The following is a 17821-nucleotide window of genomic DNA, read 5'->3' as shown; positions in this document are numbered from 1 at the left end:
GCTGGTTAAACCATGTAAATAACATTTGTACATTTGGTTTGGCACTGAATTGATCTACTTTAGGTACTTATGTGCACACACCAGCATGCACTTTTGAACCTTTCAAACAGGGAGCATGATACATCTCCCCTACTAAATGGGAGAAATGTAAAAATCACCCCCGTACCTAGAAGTAGATCCAAACAACAGGTGGGTGAGTGCAATTCTGTGAGCAGTCGCAAGCAAAGCATGCAAAGAGCAGCACAGGAGAGGTCTGTCGCTTTAAAAAAGGTGCTCCATTAGTGATGTGCACATGTGATTGGTTGAGTATGACAACATGTAGTTGCTGAGGCCCACCAATGGTCGGCTGCAGCAAGAGTTTCATTACCAAAGTTGCTCTGTGTTTTTCATGTGCAATTTATACCATTTTTTAATTAAATAAGGAATTGTCTTCTGAAAAATGTATGCGATTGTTGTACAGTAAAAGTGACGAAGATTGCAGCAGTCATGCATTGGTAGACTGCTGTCCACACGTTCCTCCTGGGTTTGGTGAGCTTCCTCTCCCAGCAGCCACCATGACCAACTCACACAACCAACAGAATGGTCCAACAACTCCACTCCCAAAGGTCCTGGGCAGCGAATCAAATGCAGTCAAGAACGGCTTAAGGGTTAGTCGTTTTAACGAGGAGAGCCACGCTACGGCGTGCTCTCTTTCAGACGGCAGGGCGCCTTTTGTCCGCGGACTGAGACACACATCTGAGGGTCCCGTTTGCGACTGCCTTCAGTATGTGGCTCTGTCCATCTCACATTAGCGGCGTCATTGCAATCAACCTATCTTCCATATCATATTCATTCTTGAATCTCTCTCTCTCCGTTTTGAATAGAGAAGACCAAAACAGGCGAACACGATATATGTCATACATCAAGGGTTGTACTTTATTTTTTTGTATGTTCTTTTAGAAAATAATAAATTATTTTAAAATTTTAATACAAACAGTTGAACAGGAGATTTGTGAATGGGCAACAAGACTTTCACTTTGGTTGTTAGTCTGTCCCTGCTGTCAGGAAGGGACTAAAATGTGTTTAACAATATCCATGCTTGACAAACTCACAAAAAAAATGTAATGATTGATTTATTTCCTAAGGACAACTGGAAGCTCATTTCATATTTAAAACCTGGCCGCAAATTGTCTCATACATCCTATAAATATTATACACAGCTACTTGATAAGTAACTTTTTAAACCAGATGCTCATTATTTAAAACTTCCATAAGTGCATTGGTGTATGTATTCAAAGTACCTGTGAAATCTATTTCTGTCCAATACATTTGTCCAAGATTTGCAGAAGTTTTAAAGTTTTCTCCTGTTTCCAACAAGGACACCCAGCATTGAATCCCTGCCTGGAAATTTTTAGGCATCACATTGAATGTCTGGATACATATCAAACTCTGCCCAGCTGAGTTCATTCACCTGTCAATCACCTGGCAGCAGAACTGTAACAACACCTCATCTTACTGCACTGCAGGTTTTTACTTTTTCCTTACTATTAAATAATAACTCAATTGCTAAGTGCAGTGATGGAAAGTCCAGAGGCCATAAAGTAAAAGTCCTGCCATGTTTTTCTTTCACCCGTGAATTCAGCCAGCTGATTTCACTAATTAATTACGCCTCCTGGCTGAAGAATTGTGCCACTTAGCAAATCAAGGTGACTGAAACAAATACTGGGGAGGACGTTTACTCTCTGAACCTGGATTTTCCACCTCTAGGTAAGTGAAGTCATTCCACAGTGAGCAACTTTTCTGTTAGCAAACAGCACTGAATGCATTTGAGTAAATCCTATTTGTTGGAGGATTAGAGATGCACCGCGCTACAGCTAACGGTATTCCGTTATGTCATTATTTTCAAGCTGCAGGCTCTGTGCGTGGCGTGCTGTAGTATTGCTTGTGGATACATCAGGCTGATTGTGTTTGCTTTCTATCTACAGCTTGCACACTGTTACCGTCACATCGCACATACAATGTGGCTATCTGATAAAGCAGGAAGTGAGAAGGCAAACAGTCTGGCTTCTCTGTTTGTCTGGCTTTCTGAAAGAGGTGACCGCGACCGTGAAGAAAAATCTCTGCCGAGCTGAAAGGAGGAGGAAGATGTTAGGAGCGATCCGCCGCTAACCGTCCCCTCCCTTATCGTCCCGCCGTCGCCTGGGACCGCGCATTCGGGGTGCGGGACCTCAGCACGTCCCAGAGGGGCGGTCACGTGTTAGAGCGCTCGCGACGTTCCGGCCCGTGGCCTCGGGTGCGAGAGAGAGAGCGGAGCAGACGGGTGAGGCCATCAATAACAACCTGGGTAAGTAGGACACGCAGGAAGAGCGGGGACAGCGGGAGACGTCCGTGAGGTAAACCTGAAAAAAAAACATTATTTTCTAGGAAGCTTTTTTTCTCCCAATTCTGTCGCATCCTAAGAAGTCTTGGCTGGGGGGTGAGGTGGGAGTGGCCATGGTGAAATATGCAGAGATGTAAAACATAAAGAGGCAGGTACAAGTGGCTCCGCAAAAGTGGGTCGGGCTGAGTGACAGGACAACAAATTTGTCTGAGTTTTAGGGTTCTCGTCCGGGATGATTGTTTGTAAGGTCTGAGCCAGCTCTAACCGACTGAGCAGCCGCCAGGCTCTCCCTATGGAACGCAGAGCTGGCTGGCTCAGTCATCTGTGAGCACAGGCCGCCGGGGAGAGTTCCCCTCCTTTTCGCAATCCCGGTTTTGTGAAAGCGATCCGCAGTGTTGCCTCTCGACGGGAATAACGGTCAGGCAACCCCCGGGCTCAGTCAGTCTTCCTCTTCCACGTATGTAGAGGGGAACCAGCCCACCTGCAGAACCAAGCATAACAGGAAGATGAGGGCCAGAAGTGTAGGTTTTGGCCGAAAGGAAACTGATAGCAACATTGTGGGGGAGCGGCAAGAGGATAAACCTGTACTATGTTAGACAAAGTGGTCACTGCACAAGCTTGCAGCTGCACAAAGATGATCAAATTAAACATGGGAACTGTCTCTGAGTGCATCCTCAATTATCCCATTTATCAGCCAGGCCCCACACCTGTCTCCACATCCTTACCTACAGTACAGTGGGAAATAACTCCAGGTCTCCTTCCATCCATTCCCCTTTAAAGAGGACACTCATGCAGCTGCAGTGACACATTGACCCGGGGGAGCCCATGACCCTGTCGGGGCCCAATTTAGAGCGGCTGCAGCAAATTCGGCAGCCCCCCCGCCTTACGGCATACATCAAAACCAGCAGAGCCCGCTGATCCATAAAAAAACAAGACCGACGACCGAAAACAAAGGGCTTTGCTGACACACCATTCCCTAATTCCCTGCTCGACACAGTGCTGTAAGGGAACTGAGCCAAAGGACAGCATAGCACTAATTACTTAAAACATAAAGTTTAAATGTAAGCTCAGTAAGTTAGCGTGGGCGTATAAATTATTCTAAATAGTGTGAAGTGCAGAGTTCCGGCACTTTCCCCTTGGAGGAAGCACTCACCCGCCCGTTGACTTCTCCTTTCCACCACCTGTTGGCACTCTTGCTGTAGATTTTCACGATATCCCCCTCCAGCAGAGACAGCTCACGCAGTTCCCTGGAACTGTAGTCATAACGGGCTATGGCGAAGCCCATCACTTTTGGAGTGAACACTGGGGGGTTAAAAAGATTTCAGAAGACAAAAACATTAATAAATTAAAGAGGAATTCCTATTCCCCCAGCGCTGAGTTCATTTTTCGACTACACATTTGAGTGGATTCACATTGAAAATATAGCAGATCAGGTTAAGGCCCAGATTCATATTTAATTAAATGTTGCATTTGAGAAACAAATTTAAAAACATATGCTTGTGTTTTATATTTCAATATTACTTTCTAACAACAAAATTGTGATGTAGTATCGAAAACAACATTTGCTTAGGTTCTGAGGGTCAGAAATGTGCCCTTTCTCTTTGAAATCATGAGTCTAAACTGAGTTGTTCCTCCACATTTTGTTTTCTTACCCAATGCATAATTGTTGTTCTCTTCCATTTATATTCTTTGTAAATACATACATTTTTTATATAGAATTGTTCACAACCTTGGTTTAAAATAGAACCCGAGCAAATGTATTCCTGCACATATTCCACAACATAATATCCATCTGTTAAGATAAATGTGAACAAAAAACTTTAATGTTGTACTGTATTCAAAATCTCAAAAGAGCTTCCCACTCTCTTTGTTTCAACAAAACTGGTTTATAACTAAGGCGGTGCCAAGACTAGGCAGCCTGATTTGCTGTTTAAGAGCAAAGAGCTCTGAAACATTTCATCTCTGTTCCTAGGAGACTGTTTCCGTGTGACAGGAGCAATGAGCAGGGTTATGACCCCAGCCAGCCCCATTCTCCTCTCATTACCAACCGCCCTTTCTCTGCGGTAGCTCCAAAGTTCCGAAGGGAGACCCACAGTTCAGACAAACATACAAACACACACACACACACACACACGCACACACATGTACACATAGACACACACATACACTCACAGGCATACATACATACACAGACTCAGACATACTTAGACATGCACCTGCTGATTTAAAAAACACACACATGCACAAACACATACGTGTACATACATGTGTACACACACACGTGTACACAAACATTGCAACATAGCAAATACACACACCAAAACGCACACATAAGCAGCCATGCTTATCTCTCACACACACACACACACAGGCGCAGACAAACACACGCAAATGGTGCGATGGAATGCTGTGGCAGAGAATGAAATGAACAGAGATGTACCTGACCAGAAAGGAGCAGAGGAGGGAGGAACAAAGCTGTAGCCATCAGGAGATGTGAAAGAAAGCCCGCACAGCGACCCATCTGGGGGAGCAAGAGGCGCAGGAGGGAGGAAGAAAACAAAACTAATTTCACATTCACAAATGTCAGACAAAAAGGCTGACAGAGAAACCATACCAACACACAAAGCCAACACAAAAGCAATGGCATGAATCCGATCCCTGGTTGTCTATTTGTTTATTTGTCTGTTTTAAGAGAGAGACAGTTTTGCAACCAGGGAAATGCGGGATTGAACCCTATGTTGGTCTCTACAGTTGTACCCTTAAGCTAAGCATGCAACTGAAACCCAAGTAAATAGTCAACTGTATGTACGGGTAATATGAATAATGTGAGCTATTTAAGGCCCCTTTCACACACAAGTCTTAACACATAAATGTTCCGGCAATTTTCTGTGTCGGCATAATGCTGGCAATTGATGTCTCTCATTCACCAGAGCAGTTAGGGGTTAGGTGTCTTGCTCAGGGACACTTCGACACGCCCAGGGTGGGGATTCAACCGGCAACCCTCCGACTGCCAGACAACCGCTCTTACCTCCTGAGCTATGTCGCCCCATATCTTATCTGGTGGTACTGGAATGGTTTTAATGTAATATTATCTCAGCTATCTGACTCCAAAATAATGTTTTAACCATTTCTCTGTGGCAATGTTGTGGGTTCCATGTGTGTAAAGGCCTTGAGTCACCACAGGTGTCTGCTAATGATACAGTACAGTACAACTACTATAGTCAGTCTAGAGTAGTTCTGCCTTAAAATAGAATGCAGGTCCAGCACTGAGCTGGCAATACCAAAACATTTGTGAAAATAAATTGACTTTTTGTTATTTCATGAATAATTTAACACTTTCTCCGGGGTTCTTTTTCTAATGACTTTCGTCCAAAACCTGTAAATAGATTTCAAGCTCTACGTAGATGTTTCTATGATAAAGTGATAACATCAAGGTGAAAAACTCGATTTTATTTACACCTCTTTCCTGAGAACAGCCCGTAAAGCCCTTGCATGTAAATGTGAGACGTGTCTTTGATTCTCCGCCCTACCTTCACCATACACCACAGGATAAACATTTAAATGTGTTTTTCACATGCGCCCGAAACTGTATGCGAGTCACACACCCTCCGCTGGCAGAAGACGACAGCTTGGAACCTCAAGCAAACCTTGTCACACTGGCACCTGCTAACTCCAAACAGTAAAGCCACTTCTGTCGCCATCTGATGCTCCATCTGACCGGCGAGGCCGATGAACTGTAAACTACCTGGCGTCCTCCCTGCAATATGCTTACTGCCCCCGTTTCCCTCCCAACACGGCGAGAGCCAATATGTTTATGTTGTCGTGCAAGCTGGTCAACCAAACATTCGCTTTATCCTTCGCCGACGACTGAATATATCAATCGTTTGCCGCTTCTGTCGCTATTCACGCTTCGCGCGTTTTTTTTTTTTGTTTTTTTTTTTTTTTTGTTTCGTGCTTTTTAAAATTGCAAATGGTGTTTTTGTGAATTTCACAGGGCTTATCAAATAAAGACCAGCCCTCTCCTTTGTGCAAAATGTGTTTCACAAAATGGCTGGAACTCTTCCCGCAGACGCTGTCAACAGAAGACTGTTGACGAGGTAGGCCGGAAGATCTCCCGCCCACGCATCCCTGGATTGGGAACGTGCTGGTGGTCTTATATCAAATTCTTCCCATTCCTTTGTTTTCTACAGAGAGCAGAAGCACCCAGTCTCTTTGGAAATACTTTTCTATAAGGGTACCGTAAATATGCTGTATCAAAGCCTTTCATGTGATTAGGGAAACAAATCCTTTACTGTGCTGGGAAATTGCAAATGGCGTTCGAGGTGACTGTCATTGCGGACATAATCATTGTCCCTGCGTGGGTGGTAATGGGAGAGGGTGGCTGGGCAAGGAGTGCATTGTACCTGATGCTCTTACTGGGTATTTTGTGGGGAGTTTTTCTCCAAGCATCTGTTTGCGTCTTTGAGGAGCCATTCCCAGCTCGATACAAGGTGGGAGAGATATACATTTATTCCTGAGTGCACACTGCTATTCTGAAAGGTCTCCCTCAGCTACAATGTCCACTCTGCAACATTATGATGTCAGACCATCTGATGAACATTAAATGGGCACTTCTGATTCTCATAGTGTAGCATCCATAAAATTAAAGACACCAAATACCCAGGGCAGGATTTTCACCACCTAATAAAACGACATGCAAAAAAGTGGTATTATGGCTAAAGTTTTTGACAGTCATTAAAGTAAAATGAAGGTTACATTTCTGCCTTCCATAGCGAACAGTTTGGCTATTAATGGAAAATAACTTGAGTTTGAAATAAATGCAGAACAAATTTCAACATTAAAAAGGTTACCCAAATTTGACAGTTCATCTTAACAATTTTTAACCCATGGTCAAAATATTTTAATGCTAAAAAAAACATACAGTGAGTGCAAATATCCAAATACATTTCCTCATGGTTTTCTCATTGGGAAAAAGAGAAGAGGAACATATGAATGAATAGTTTTTTTTCTGCCAAGGTGTTGTTCACCTGGGGCAGCTGTGTCAGGCCATATTACCAAAACACAACTTTTAATAGCCTGTCTTTTATTAGACTGCCTTAGATTAGTTTACATGAGACAACGAGACATGATTGGTGCATCTGATTATTACATGTGGTAGGCTGAAGTTAGGCCTCTCTCCCTCCTTGTAAATGCGGGAATGTTAACAAAACTATAACAAAAGGTACAAGGTTCACAAACATACCATAGGCACTTACGAACACTCAAACGATATGAGTACCTGGCTTTTAGAGCACCTTGAATCCCTGAACAAAGACATAAAAGCAATGCTAATAACTTCAGCATCAACACAACTTCTCTCAAAATTGTTATTTTGAAGTTGTTGTGTCCACACGGGAGTTATCTGCAATCATATTCTAGGGCACCTTGAATTAGCATATCTAACAAGCAGGCTATTTTCATAATTCAGAATGCAGAAGCTCAGGTATAGCTAGCTATGTCATAAACCACCACAGCTGCATTTAAAAAAATCTAAAATAATAAAGATAGTTTTACTCTTTCCACTTTGAAAAAAACTTTGAAAGCTGAAAGTTTTGTTGAAGATGGTCACTCGCACACTTTGTATTGTACTGCCGCCCGTGTTCGTGTATTGTTTATTTAGCCCCATGATACCCTGCTGAAAATGTTAGCACTGAAGCTGGGATCACCATGCATTTGCATATATTCCTATGGCACTTCTGTGCAAGTTCTAAGGTGTAAAAGAACTGCAGATCTATTGGTAGAAAGTGACGGTTGTTTTCCTTGGACAAGGGCTTTTGGGGAGAAAAAGCACACCCCTGTCTGAATTTCATTTTGTTTCCTTTCAAGTTGTTTTCTCCTGTTAGTTTGTTTCAAGGTGCCAAAAACTGGAATAAACATGACTGTGTGCTTTGTGATCTGTGAGAATTTCCCGCATACCGAGAGCCCTTAAGCAATCATACCCCTTACCCAGACCTCTCCAACAGGCATTGTGCACAGTAGTCTATCCATGGAGCCACAAATAAAATCATACCAGTGTGACTGAATCGTGTCACATAAACTTAATAAAAGAAAAAGCAGGTCTAGCCAAAGTAATGTTGGTAGTGCATTTAACCTCACTTACAGATGTCAAAACACAAGAAGACATTCTTTATTTATTCATAATATATAATGATAGGGTATTATAGCTGCATTAGCATCTGGAAAAGAAAAAAAACTACCATTAAAATTACTAATACAAATAGCACGTTTTCCTTATTTTTATCCAGAGTTTTTACTTTCTCCAACTGTCCAACGTGTCTTTAACGCAGCATCCTCTGTCAATTTGAGAGAGGACAAACAAAAAACAAAAAAAACGCATTCTCTTCAAAATGCAGACAGCTGTTGCTTGTTTCATTTTCCAGCCCACCAATTAGGCCACACAGTCATTGTGTGCAAAGAGTTAAAAGTTTCACTTATGCCACAGGTAAACATATGGTATGTGATATTACTGTATGATTTTGAAATAAAAACACATAGTCTTTAGTACAGGGGTCTTCAACCCTGTTCCTTGACAGCCACAAGGTATGCTTGTTTTCACTGTTACTCAACAGTTAAGCAATTCATATCCTACACACAGAGTTGGTAAGCAGGTCATACTCACTGGATCCATTGGTTCTGTGAATTCCAGTGTTTTCCAGGTTCTTGTAAGGGACCTGCAGGGTGGTGTCCAGGTTCCTGAACCCCTCCTTCAGAGAGTGATGCTTGTAATACTCGATCAGCTCCTGTTCACAACATTTCCCACAATGCAGGTGTGACAGGTGTGTTAATAGTGATTTGTTTTTAGCATGTCCTAGCTTTAATTTAAAACAGCTACTTTTGTAGAAAAACGGCATACAAAACACCTTAAAGTGCAGTGCAATTAAAAAAAGATGTTCTCAATGTGCCTCACGCTTCCTTATCCAAAATGTAAAAATGAGAGCATGCTTCTCATGATTCTTGTTCCATCTGTTTCAGCTTTTTATATGTGTCTGATGAATTATGAATAAGATCCTTGGGGTGGGGTTTATGTGTCCGCATAAGGATTTCTGTGCACTCGTGTCTTTTACTGGAATGTTTATTGCCTGTTGTCTTGTGTCAACAAAACAAAAAGAAGTGAGAGTGTGTGATTGATCCAAACGGCGTCAGGAGCAGAACGCATACCAAAATACTCCTGAACTTCCTGTTCTCTGCAATGTAGAACTGGCCCTCCTTGGTCAAAATCTTGATGTGCTTCACCTCGCTGTTAAACCTGTGGGCCGATCGATAAGCGGAGAGTGTAATTCGCCGGCTGATTACCGCGATCGAGCGCGACCTGGAGCTCGGCAGCCTTAATAACGGGCGCCGTTTCTCCGAGTGATGCGCGGAGATGTCAATTGATCACCCAGACTCTCATTAAGGAACCGCACTCACGGTTCACGATACCGACACACACCTATCAGCCCTCCGTTGAGTCATTCCGTGAGCCGATCGTTATGAGAAAATTCTTTTCTGTCAGAAGAAGTGGCAAAGCAATCATATCACCCTTTTTTCCCTGGCTTCCCTGTTCATTGAACTTCTGAATGATGTCCGCACAGCATGAATTAAGACACATTCACCTCATACACGACTAATTCATATTACGCATGCTATTTATACACATTAAAAGATACACATTCTTCACGCACTCACACACATTCTTGCTATGTTCTTGCTCTTGCTCTGTTCTTGCTCTTTTCTGCCATTTTGTAAAGTGTCTTTATGACAGTTTTCTGTAAAAAAAAGTGCCATACAAATTGATTTGATTTGATTTGATTTGAAAAGAAATTCCTGATAATACACGGACACAACTTAATATAGAATTCTGTTTTTTTTTTTTTTTTTATTAAAAAATTGGAGGATGCAATATGAATTTCAAATTCTGTACATGGAGAATACTTTTATTTTGGTTCGACTAAATGACCTTGAGCATACACCAGGCTTGATGTCGTTCACAGCTCGACCGCAGTCCAAGAACAGGCCATTGTGAGGCCACAAAACTGCCTCTGCCCGAGAAGCAATGCGTGCTTCAGTAAAGAGACACTCGAGGACACTTTCATCGCCTTAGACCTCGACCTGACATGTAACAGATGGGCAAAACGACCCAAGACAACTCATAAAAAGACCCACATTCTGGAGAAGATGTGGAGCACTGCATGTCTATATAGAGCTGGGGGGGTGGGACTCAACTCGTTTAAAAACAAGCACATGGCCAAAGGTATTTGGACACCTGACATCCAACATCTTGTCCACAACTAAGGGCATTAATATAGAGTTGGTCCACCCTTTGCTGGTATAACAACCTCCTCTCTTCTGGGAAGGCTTTATACTACATTTTGTAACATTGCTGAAGGGTTTTGCTTCCATTCAGCCAAAAGTGCATTAGTGAGGTCGGACACTGATTGGGCGATTAGGCTTGGCTCACAGTTGGCTTTAGAATTGAGCCCAAATGTGTTGGATGGGGTTGGGTTCAGGGCTCTGTGCAGGCCAATCAGGTTCTTCAACACCATTCTCGACAAAACCATTTCTATACAGACCTCGCTGTGCGCCAGGAAGCACTGTCATGCTGAAACAGGAAAGGACCTTCCCCAAACTGTTGGGGAAGCACAGAATTGTCTAGAATTTGATTGTATGCTGCAGCATTAAGATTTGCCTTCACTGGAACAAAGGGGCCTAGCCGATGAAAAACAGCCCAAGACCTTTGATCATATAGTATACATTTTATTGTGGTGAATAACATGTTTTTCTCTATTTTCATTGTTGGATATAGTCAAGCCACGGGCCAGAAATGGTCCAAATGCCCTTTTCTCAACCGCTAATATTCCATCACACCACAGTTCCACGCTGTGCCAATGACAAAAAAAACGAAACCCTCTAACCTTTCATGTGGCTTCCCGAGGAAATGCATTACCGCTTCCCGCCGTTTCCCATAGAAACGCATTAAAGTAGCCCGGCGCTTCCTGCAGAACACACAAACGTTCCGGCGGCTTCCCGCCGAACTTACTTTATGCTTATGGCGTATTCGGTGCAGTCCCTGCTCCGCAGCCTGACGAGGTAGGTGCTGTTCCCCCTGTCCATCAGCTCAGACTCTGCCTGGGGCCTCTCCATGGCCCCCGCAAACCTGCACCATCAGCAAAGGCAGAGCCGTTACCGCCGCTGTCAGTCAGAGCGGAATGTCACCAATAGCTCGCAGACATCCGCATTTGTTTACCTCATTTCTGGATCAGTCAAATATAAGCTTGGTTGTTTTTTTTTTCATTTTTAAGCGTAAGCTGTTTCTATATTTTGTATTGCTATTTTCTGAAACAATAATGTATTATTGTGACATTTCCATACTGTGTTGCTCCAGTCTTTGCCAGGTCACCCATAAAATAGAGATTGTTCTCTCAAGGGAATCCCTGGTTGAATAAAGTAAAAAATAAATAAAGTAAACTGTCTATTATGGCCTTGCCCTGTGGATTCAAAAACTGATGGTTTCCAACTCAGCCCCCCCTCCCTCCCACCCCCACTGCCAGAAACATAAGTGAAGACTTCAGAGCAATCTTTCACAAAAACCGCCAAGAGGTCTCTAAAGCAAATATGCTATTGCAATATAAATGTGAATATAAAATTCATAACAGTGCAGTTCAAAGACAATGTAAGCATGCAAAATGCATGTAGCTCGTGGAATACAAGGGAGTGATCTTCCTCCTGTTTGAAAGGAGTATGTAAATGAGTAATGTGAGCATGAAAGAGGCCTACCAGAGCTGGGAAGAGTAATCGACAGGCTTCGGGACCTGCATTCGGGGAAAGGCAAACACATACGCGCGTTTTTGTTGTTGAAACAGAAACTATTTCAATTCTGCTTTTTTAAAACTTACCACATGCACGGGGTGATGCTATTTCCTATCTGATATCCAAGATCAAAAGCACCTTGAGACTGTCGTAAGGCACTACATGCACATCATTCAAGATCATCCCTGTCACCATAAACACTTGGTTACAGTCAGGTCAATACATAGCTTTTTTTATGGCTCAGAGATATGGCTCAGTGATAACACCCAGCATGTGAGAATTACTCTCAGATATTATTGGTGGCAGTGTGGTCAATTGTGGTGTGGTGTGATTCTGACTTGTAACCAGACATAGGAAGGTTTCAGCATTAACCTCCAGATCCAACACCGCTGTTAAAGTATCTGTGAACCACTAGATTGCTAGAGTAAATAGAGCATGTGTTATGTACATTGTCATGGATGAGAATATAATTTATGTCATATGTGCCACAGACTGGAAAACATATGTATGACATGTTGCAGCCATTTAGAAAACATGCATATGTATGTCTAACCTTAAAGCTGTAAGATCACACAAATGTGATTAGAGTTCTCTTAAATGAACATTCTAATGCTGATGTGACTGACAGTGACTTACAATTTTGAAGAAAAATAACATTCCAAACAAGCTACTCTTCAGCGGGCTATTGTAGTAGAACAGGGAGATATTCAGCTTCATACAGCATGAATTAATCTGACACACTCTACTGCAGGATCAGGGTGTGGGGTACAAGTGGGCGATTGGGAGTATTCTGTCATTTTTAGTTAAGCTTTGTACAAAAAAAACAAGCCTGTTTAAGCACTTATTTAACAGATAGTGGGATAGAGAGGTGATGACTTAGCATGCCCATGCAAAAAAAAGGCTGAAACACTTGCATTCCTCTTCGTCGAAACAGACATGCATATTATTATCCTCGTGTTAAAACAATTAGCCACTCATGATACTTACACACGGGCAGGGCTTTACTGCATCGCTGGGAAAAAAGCCAACTTCATCCGTTGTTAGGTTCTTACCCTGGAAACATAACATATAATTGCATTATATTCGGCTGGGAGCCTTTCCTCATGCCCGGAGTAAATCCAGCACAATTACCCTGGAACAAGCAGTGCGACTAATTTACAGCCCGAGTTAATTATTGTTCCAAACCTGCCAATGGGTAGATTTGTATGCCATCAAAAACGAGAGCCTCGTTTAAATGCTGATAATAAACATTATTCAAATCTCTGAGTTCCAGGGCGACAAAACACTTGAGTCACAACAGAGAGAATCACTAAAGTATTTTTTTTTATTGCGTCAAAACAAAGCCAGATTAAGAAAATAAATAAACATTTTTAAACAATTCCAAACACAAAATATGAATGTTTAGGGAAAGCTATCTGAAACTAGCCATTTTCCACAAGCATAATGCATGTTGTTTTTTGTATGTATTAAATAATACTATATTCCTGCAAAAATACATATGTGCACTTTAAAAATGAGAAAAGCCTATGAATGCTTATTTTGCCTTCTTTGCAATGCATTTTTATTACAGGGGCAAGTGTATTTGTTTCAATATACTCTTCAACACAAATTAGATTTGAGACCCATTTCCTAGAGCGTCAGTGATACAGTTTAGCTTAATAACATTTTATCAGGCCTCTTGAAAGCCTCTTATATTTGTTAGTCCACAGATAAGCCCACAGTAAATATTAAACATATAACCCCATCAGAGCAAGCAGATGGTAACAGGAGAATGAAATGAAATTACTGTGATTGATTGTATTTTTCTGGCACCAGGATAGAAATTATTGTCTCCCGGTTACATTGGAGACGAATGCTCTGTGTTCTGTAATTCCAGCCTTTGGCGCCATGGGGCTGTGAAGATTAAGTAGCCCTGTGTTGTGTTAAGTGTCGTTTTGCATAAAATAATAAAAACAGATAATATTCATTTCCATTGCACAGATGGGATTTTTGGAGGGGGAAAAAAAAAGAAACTGTGCGCGCATTTAGCCAACCAAAGCCTGTGTCTCACTAACTCGGTCTCCGGGTGTCAATTTGCCGTTTTCCTGTGAGCTACCGGGAGCTATGGACCGCAGCGCGTCGGAAATCACACCAAGTGCCTAATCCCATTCCGCCCATCACTGCTGTAGCAGCCGGACGGGGAAAGCAACAGGGGGCAGACGGTGCTTTAGTGCCGCAATAAAGTGGAACGAAAATAGCTGCAAAGCAAAACTAAATAAACAAGGTGCGATGAGAAGAGCCACCGACACCGCCAGCCGATGGGGGCACTTTCAAATAACAGCCCGACATTCTGAGAGGCTGCCGCGTTCCCTGGAGCTACGCACATCCTCCCAAAACAGAGGAGTTTCACCAGCCGATCCATTCAACCGGCTTTAATTCCCGCCATAAACCATGTCTCTCGATTCATGTCATGTCGTTATGTAGGCTATTGTCTGTGTGTCTGGCTGCCCTGTCCGTGTGACCGTGTTCACAGGACCCCGCTGTCTCTTTCAGCTCTTTCGCCCGTGTGTGGAAAACCCTTTCATCATACACGACACACGCAGTCTACTCGCAGGGGTCCATATACGAGCTGCAGGAGGATCTGGCCTGAGGCATTCATCTCGCTACGACTGCACGGCTGGAAGCATCTACAGTACAAACTACAACAGACCTCTTCATTGGCACCTTTTGCTTGTCTGAAATAGCTAAACCCTTGTCTAAAAAGAATCACAAAATTAAGTAGAATATGAATTATATAAAATATATGTATATGTATGATATTTTAAAATAAATGCCAACACATATTTCATGTATAGTTAAATATAACAATTACTGCCACACACACACACACACATATATATATAGTATGTACACTGTATACATTAATTATATGGCTAATTATGTATTTCGCAATATGTCTCAATATGAATATATGCCCACTATTTCACATGAGTATATATTATATATATATTGAATTATGTGTTAAATGTATGGCATAATTAATATTCAAATGTACATCTTGCATTTTGAGATGGTATATTTGAACAGACCTCCCTTGGCAAATGCTGTCTCACCTGCCACCAGGAAGAGTGCAGATCGGCACAGAGGAGCTCGATGACGTCCCCGACCTGAATGTTGAGTGGCAGGCCACACACGGGACTGGGGACACCATAGTACTCGCGGATCGTCAGCATCTTCGGCAGGCCTAGAGGTAAAGACAGGACGGGAACGCGGTGTGCTTATTTTTTTGGGAAGGGGTGGAGGGCTCTGGGATGGGAGGAGCAGGTTTAAAAAAAAGTAACCAGTTCCTGTTGGTTGATTTTACCTTTTCTCTGAACATTTGTTTTTAATGAGTAGCCTTCACATAACAAACAGCAGCTATGTTTACAGATACATGTAATGCGTTTCACTGGCAGATGATCAGGTAAACGGCGCTGTTAACAGATGCTGCCATGCTGGTTCTACTCTTTCTATCAGTTCTATTTTCACTTACGTTACGCAGCCTTAAGTGTTGGTTAACCAAGGAGCAAGGAGATTTGCCTCTTTACCTTCATTTCATAGGTTTAATGACTGTTTATCTTGAACAAGTAAGACACCATATGGCATACTTGGGACAAAGCCCAGACTTATGTATAGCATAATCTTACAATATCAAATGCTGATTGAATCTTTGTCTCTACCTAGCGCATGCAAAAACGTTAGCCATGCATACACCTTATTTGTTCAAAGCAAGTGATACTGCCTATGTGGTGATGAAGAAATTGCGGTCACTCTCCTCCTGTTAGGGAGTGGGGTTCAATAAAAGTGTAAGGCTGACACCCTAATAGGCTCCCTAGGTTGACACCGCATGAGTGGTAATGCCTTGTCATTATAGCCAGTGGCCACACCTGTTCCTGTATGTAGAGGCTGGAATTGTTAAAAAGCAATGCAGCAGATCATTATCCTAATTACAGATTGGACTGATCTGATGAAACGATTACGACTGAGCTCAAAGGCCTGCTTCTGCTGGCAAAACAAGAAGCCCTCCAAGCGTCGGGAGCCAGCCGAAACAGGTGTTCCAGGGACGGGAGGCAGACAGGGACCAATGCTGCTTCACTAGCGCCGCCCCCCCCCAAGCCATCATTTTCTATCGATGTGCCTAAAAGGAAACGTCCTTAAAATTAGCATTAGCCTCTCGTGGGCCTTGAACAAAGTCTGAGCCACAGCTGAACGGCATGCGCAGCCTGGGACGGAAAAGGAAAGCCTCTGACTAAAGGCTTCTTTGAAGGCAGTTTAAAGTCAGAGGAAGCCCTGTGAATGCAGCCCTCCCGAGGGGAAGGACAAACAAACTCTCCACCTTTGTGAAGGAAGACAAAGGGTATCTACGTCCCCAAGCAAGATGAGGCCTTCTTCTCTCTAAAACTCAGCGCCTAAAAAGAAATCAAGAGTGTCTGGACCGTGCAGCCACACACACAAAAAATACGAGAGCATATTTTATGCCAAGCCCCAGAAAGGTTATAATAGAATTTATTAAGTGTCAGGCTTTTTGGAGGACTCACAATCACCTTCTAAAAAAGCCCTTATATATAACTTAATTCTGCACTGGTGTCATAAATGCTACAGTGCTCACAAGGCTCAGAGTCTAATGAGTCTGTGCAATGCAACTCTTTATCCTTCATCCTTGCTCCAGCACTCGCATCCTGTTCCAGCATTTTCCTACTGCTTTTCAGCATTTTCTGCATTTATTCAAAACCACTGTTATATTTAGCCATATTTCCTTTTTTTCCATTTTTTGGCGCTTTCCTGGGATTTTACCTGGTTTAACCAGGCCCCAAGCACATGGGAAGGAATTTAATTTGTTTATAACTAAAATCGAAGTCTGAAAAATCGTTCGGTCCCAAAGGCGACAAAAACCTTTTAAAGGTTGGTTTGATCAATTAAAATGCCTTTATCTTAGCCTTTATTTTGAGTGCTTTGGACCTTTGTTCTTTTGTCCTGCAAATGTGGTCTTATAATCTTTGTTTACCGATTATAACTCATCTCCCACATTATTTATGCTGGTTCCATAGGATCCAAAACATTTCATGTGTTCTTATTGACTAGAGTTACAGAAATAGAAATGAATGCAATATGTTGTAAATATGAGAACTTGAAAATGCAATAAGTATATTTCACAGCTGTGTAATATCAGTTGTAATATCTGAAACCATCTGATAATTGTATGTTTGTTCATACATTGCCAAGTGTTGCAATAGATTGATTATAATTTCATTTAAATACATTTTCAGAATATCTCATTGTTAGAAAGGCACTCAATATGGACACATTTATCATTCATCCTTGATCGTGTGTGCGTGTGTGTGTGCATGAGTATGTGGACGGAACTTTTTTTTATCAATATGTTAATGTTACTAAGCTTGAACATATTTGTTTGTAGTGGTTTCTGACGGTCAGTGGTGACAATGTTATGCATTAGAACAGAACATTCCCACATTACAACACCAGTTAAAAACCAAGGGCTAAAACTGGCAATAAATGGGGATGCCAATAAAATGAGGCTGGGAAAAATAATGATGTTGCATAGCTTAATTAAATAAACTTCTAAATAATGAAAGTTTATTTCATTAAGCTATACAACAT

At 42.2% G+C, this 17821-nt stretch overlaps 1 protein-coding gene across 5 annotated transcripts in view; it reads right to left on the bottom strand.

The window, feature by feature from the left end:
* Nucleotides 1–890: 890 nt before the first annotated feature.
* The window catches only part of vav3b (vav 3 guanine nucleotide exchange factor b), a 60725-nt gene continuing 43794 nt past the window's right edge, over nt 891–17821 (bottom strand). For 2 of the 5 annotated variants that reach the window (XM_064338654.1, XM_064338655.1), the window contains exons 20-28: nt 15277–15407; nt 13172–13237; nt 12152–12186; nt 11415–11531; nt 9557–9644; nt 9018–9138; nt 4800–4880; nt 3513–3661; nt 891–2840 (exon numbers count right to left, since the gene is read on the bottom strand). In XM_064338654.1, the coding sequence (XP_064194724.1) occupies nt 2799–2840; nt 3513–3661; nt 4800–4880; nt 9018–9138; nt 9557–9644; nt 11415–11531; nt 12152–12186; nt 13172–13237; nt 15277–15407 (830 nt within the window). In that variant the 3' untranslated portion in view covers nt 891–2798. Of the gene's footprint in view, nt 2841–3512; nt 3662–4799; nt 4881–8509; nt 8575–9017; nt 9139–9556; nt 9645–11414; nt 11532–12151; nt 12187–13171; nt 13238–15276; nt 15408–17821 lie in introns of those variants that run through there. The other 3 variants (XM_064338656.1, XM_064338658.1, XM_064338657.1) reach the window with 2 other exon arrangements.

This window comes from Anguilla rostrata, chromosome 6 (assembly GCF_018555375.3).
Source record: "Anguilla rostrata isolate EN2019 chromosome 6, ASM1855537v3, whole genome shotgun sequence".
NCBI lineage: Eukaryota > Metazoa > Chordata > Actinopteri > Anguilliformes > Anguillidae > Anguilla > Anguilla rostrata.
This window is presented reverse-complemented; position numbering and strand designations above follow the sequence as displayed.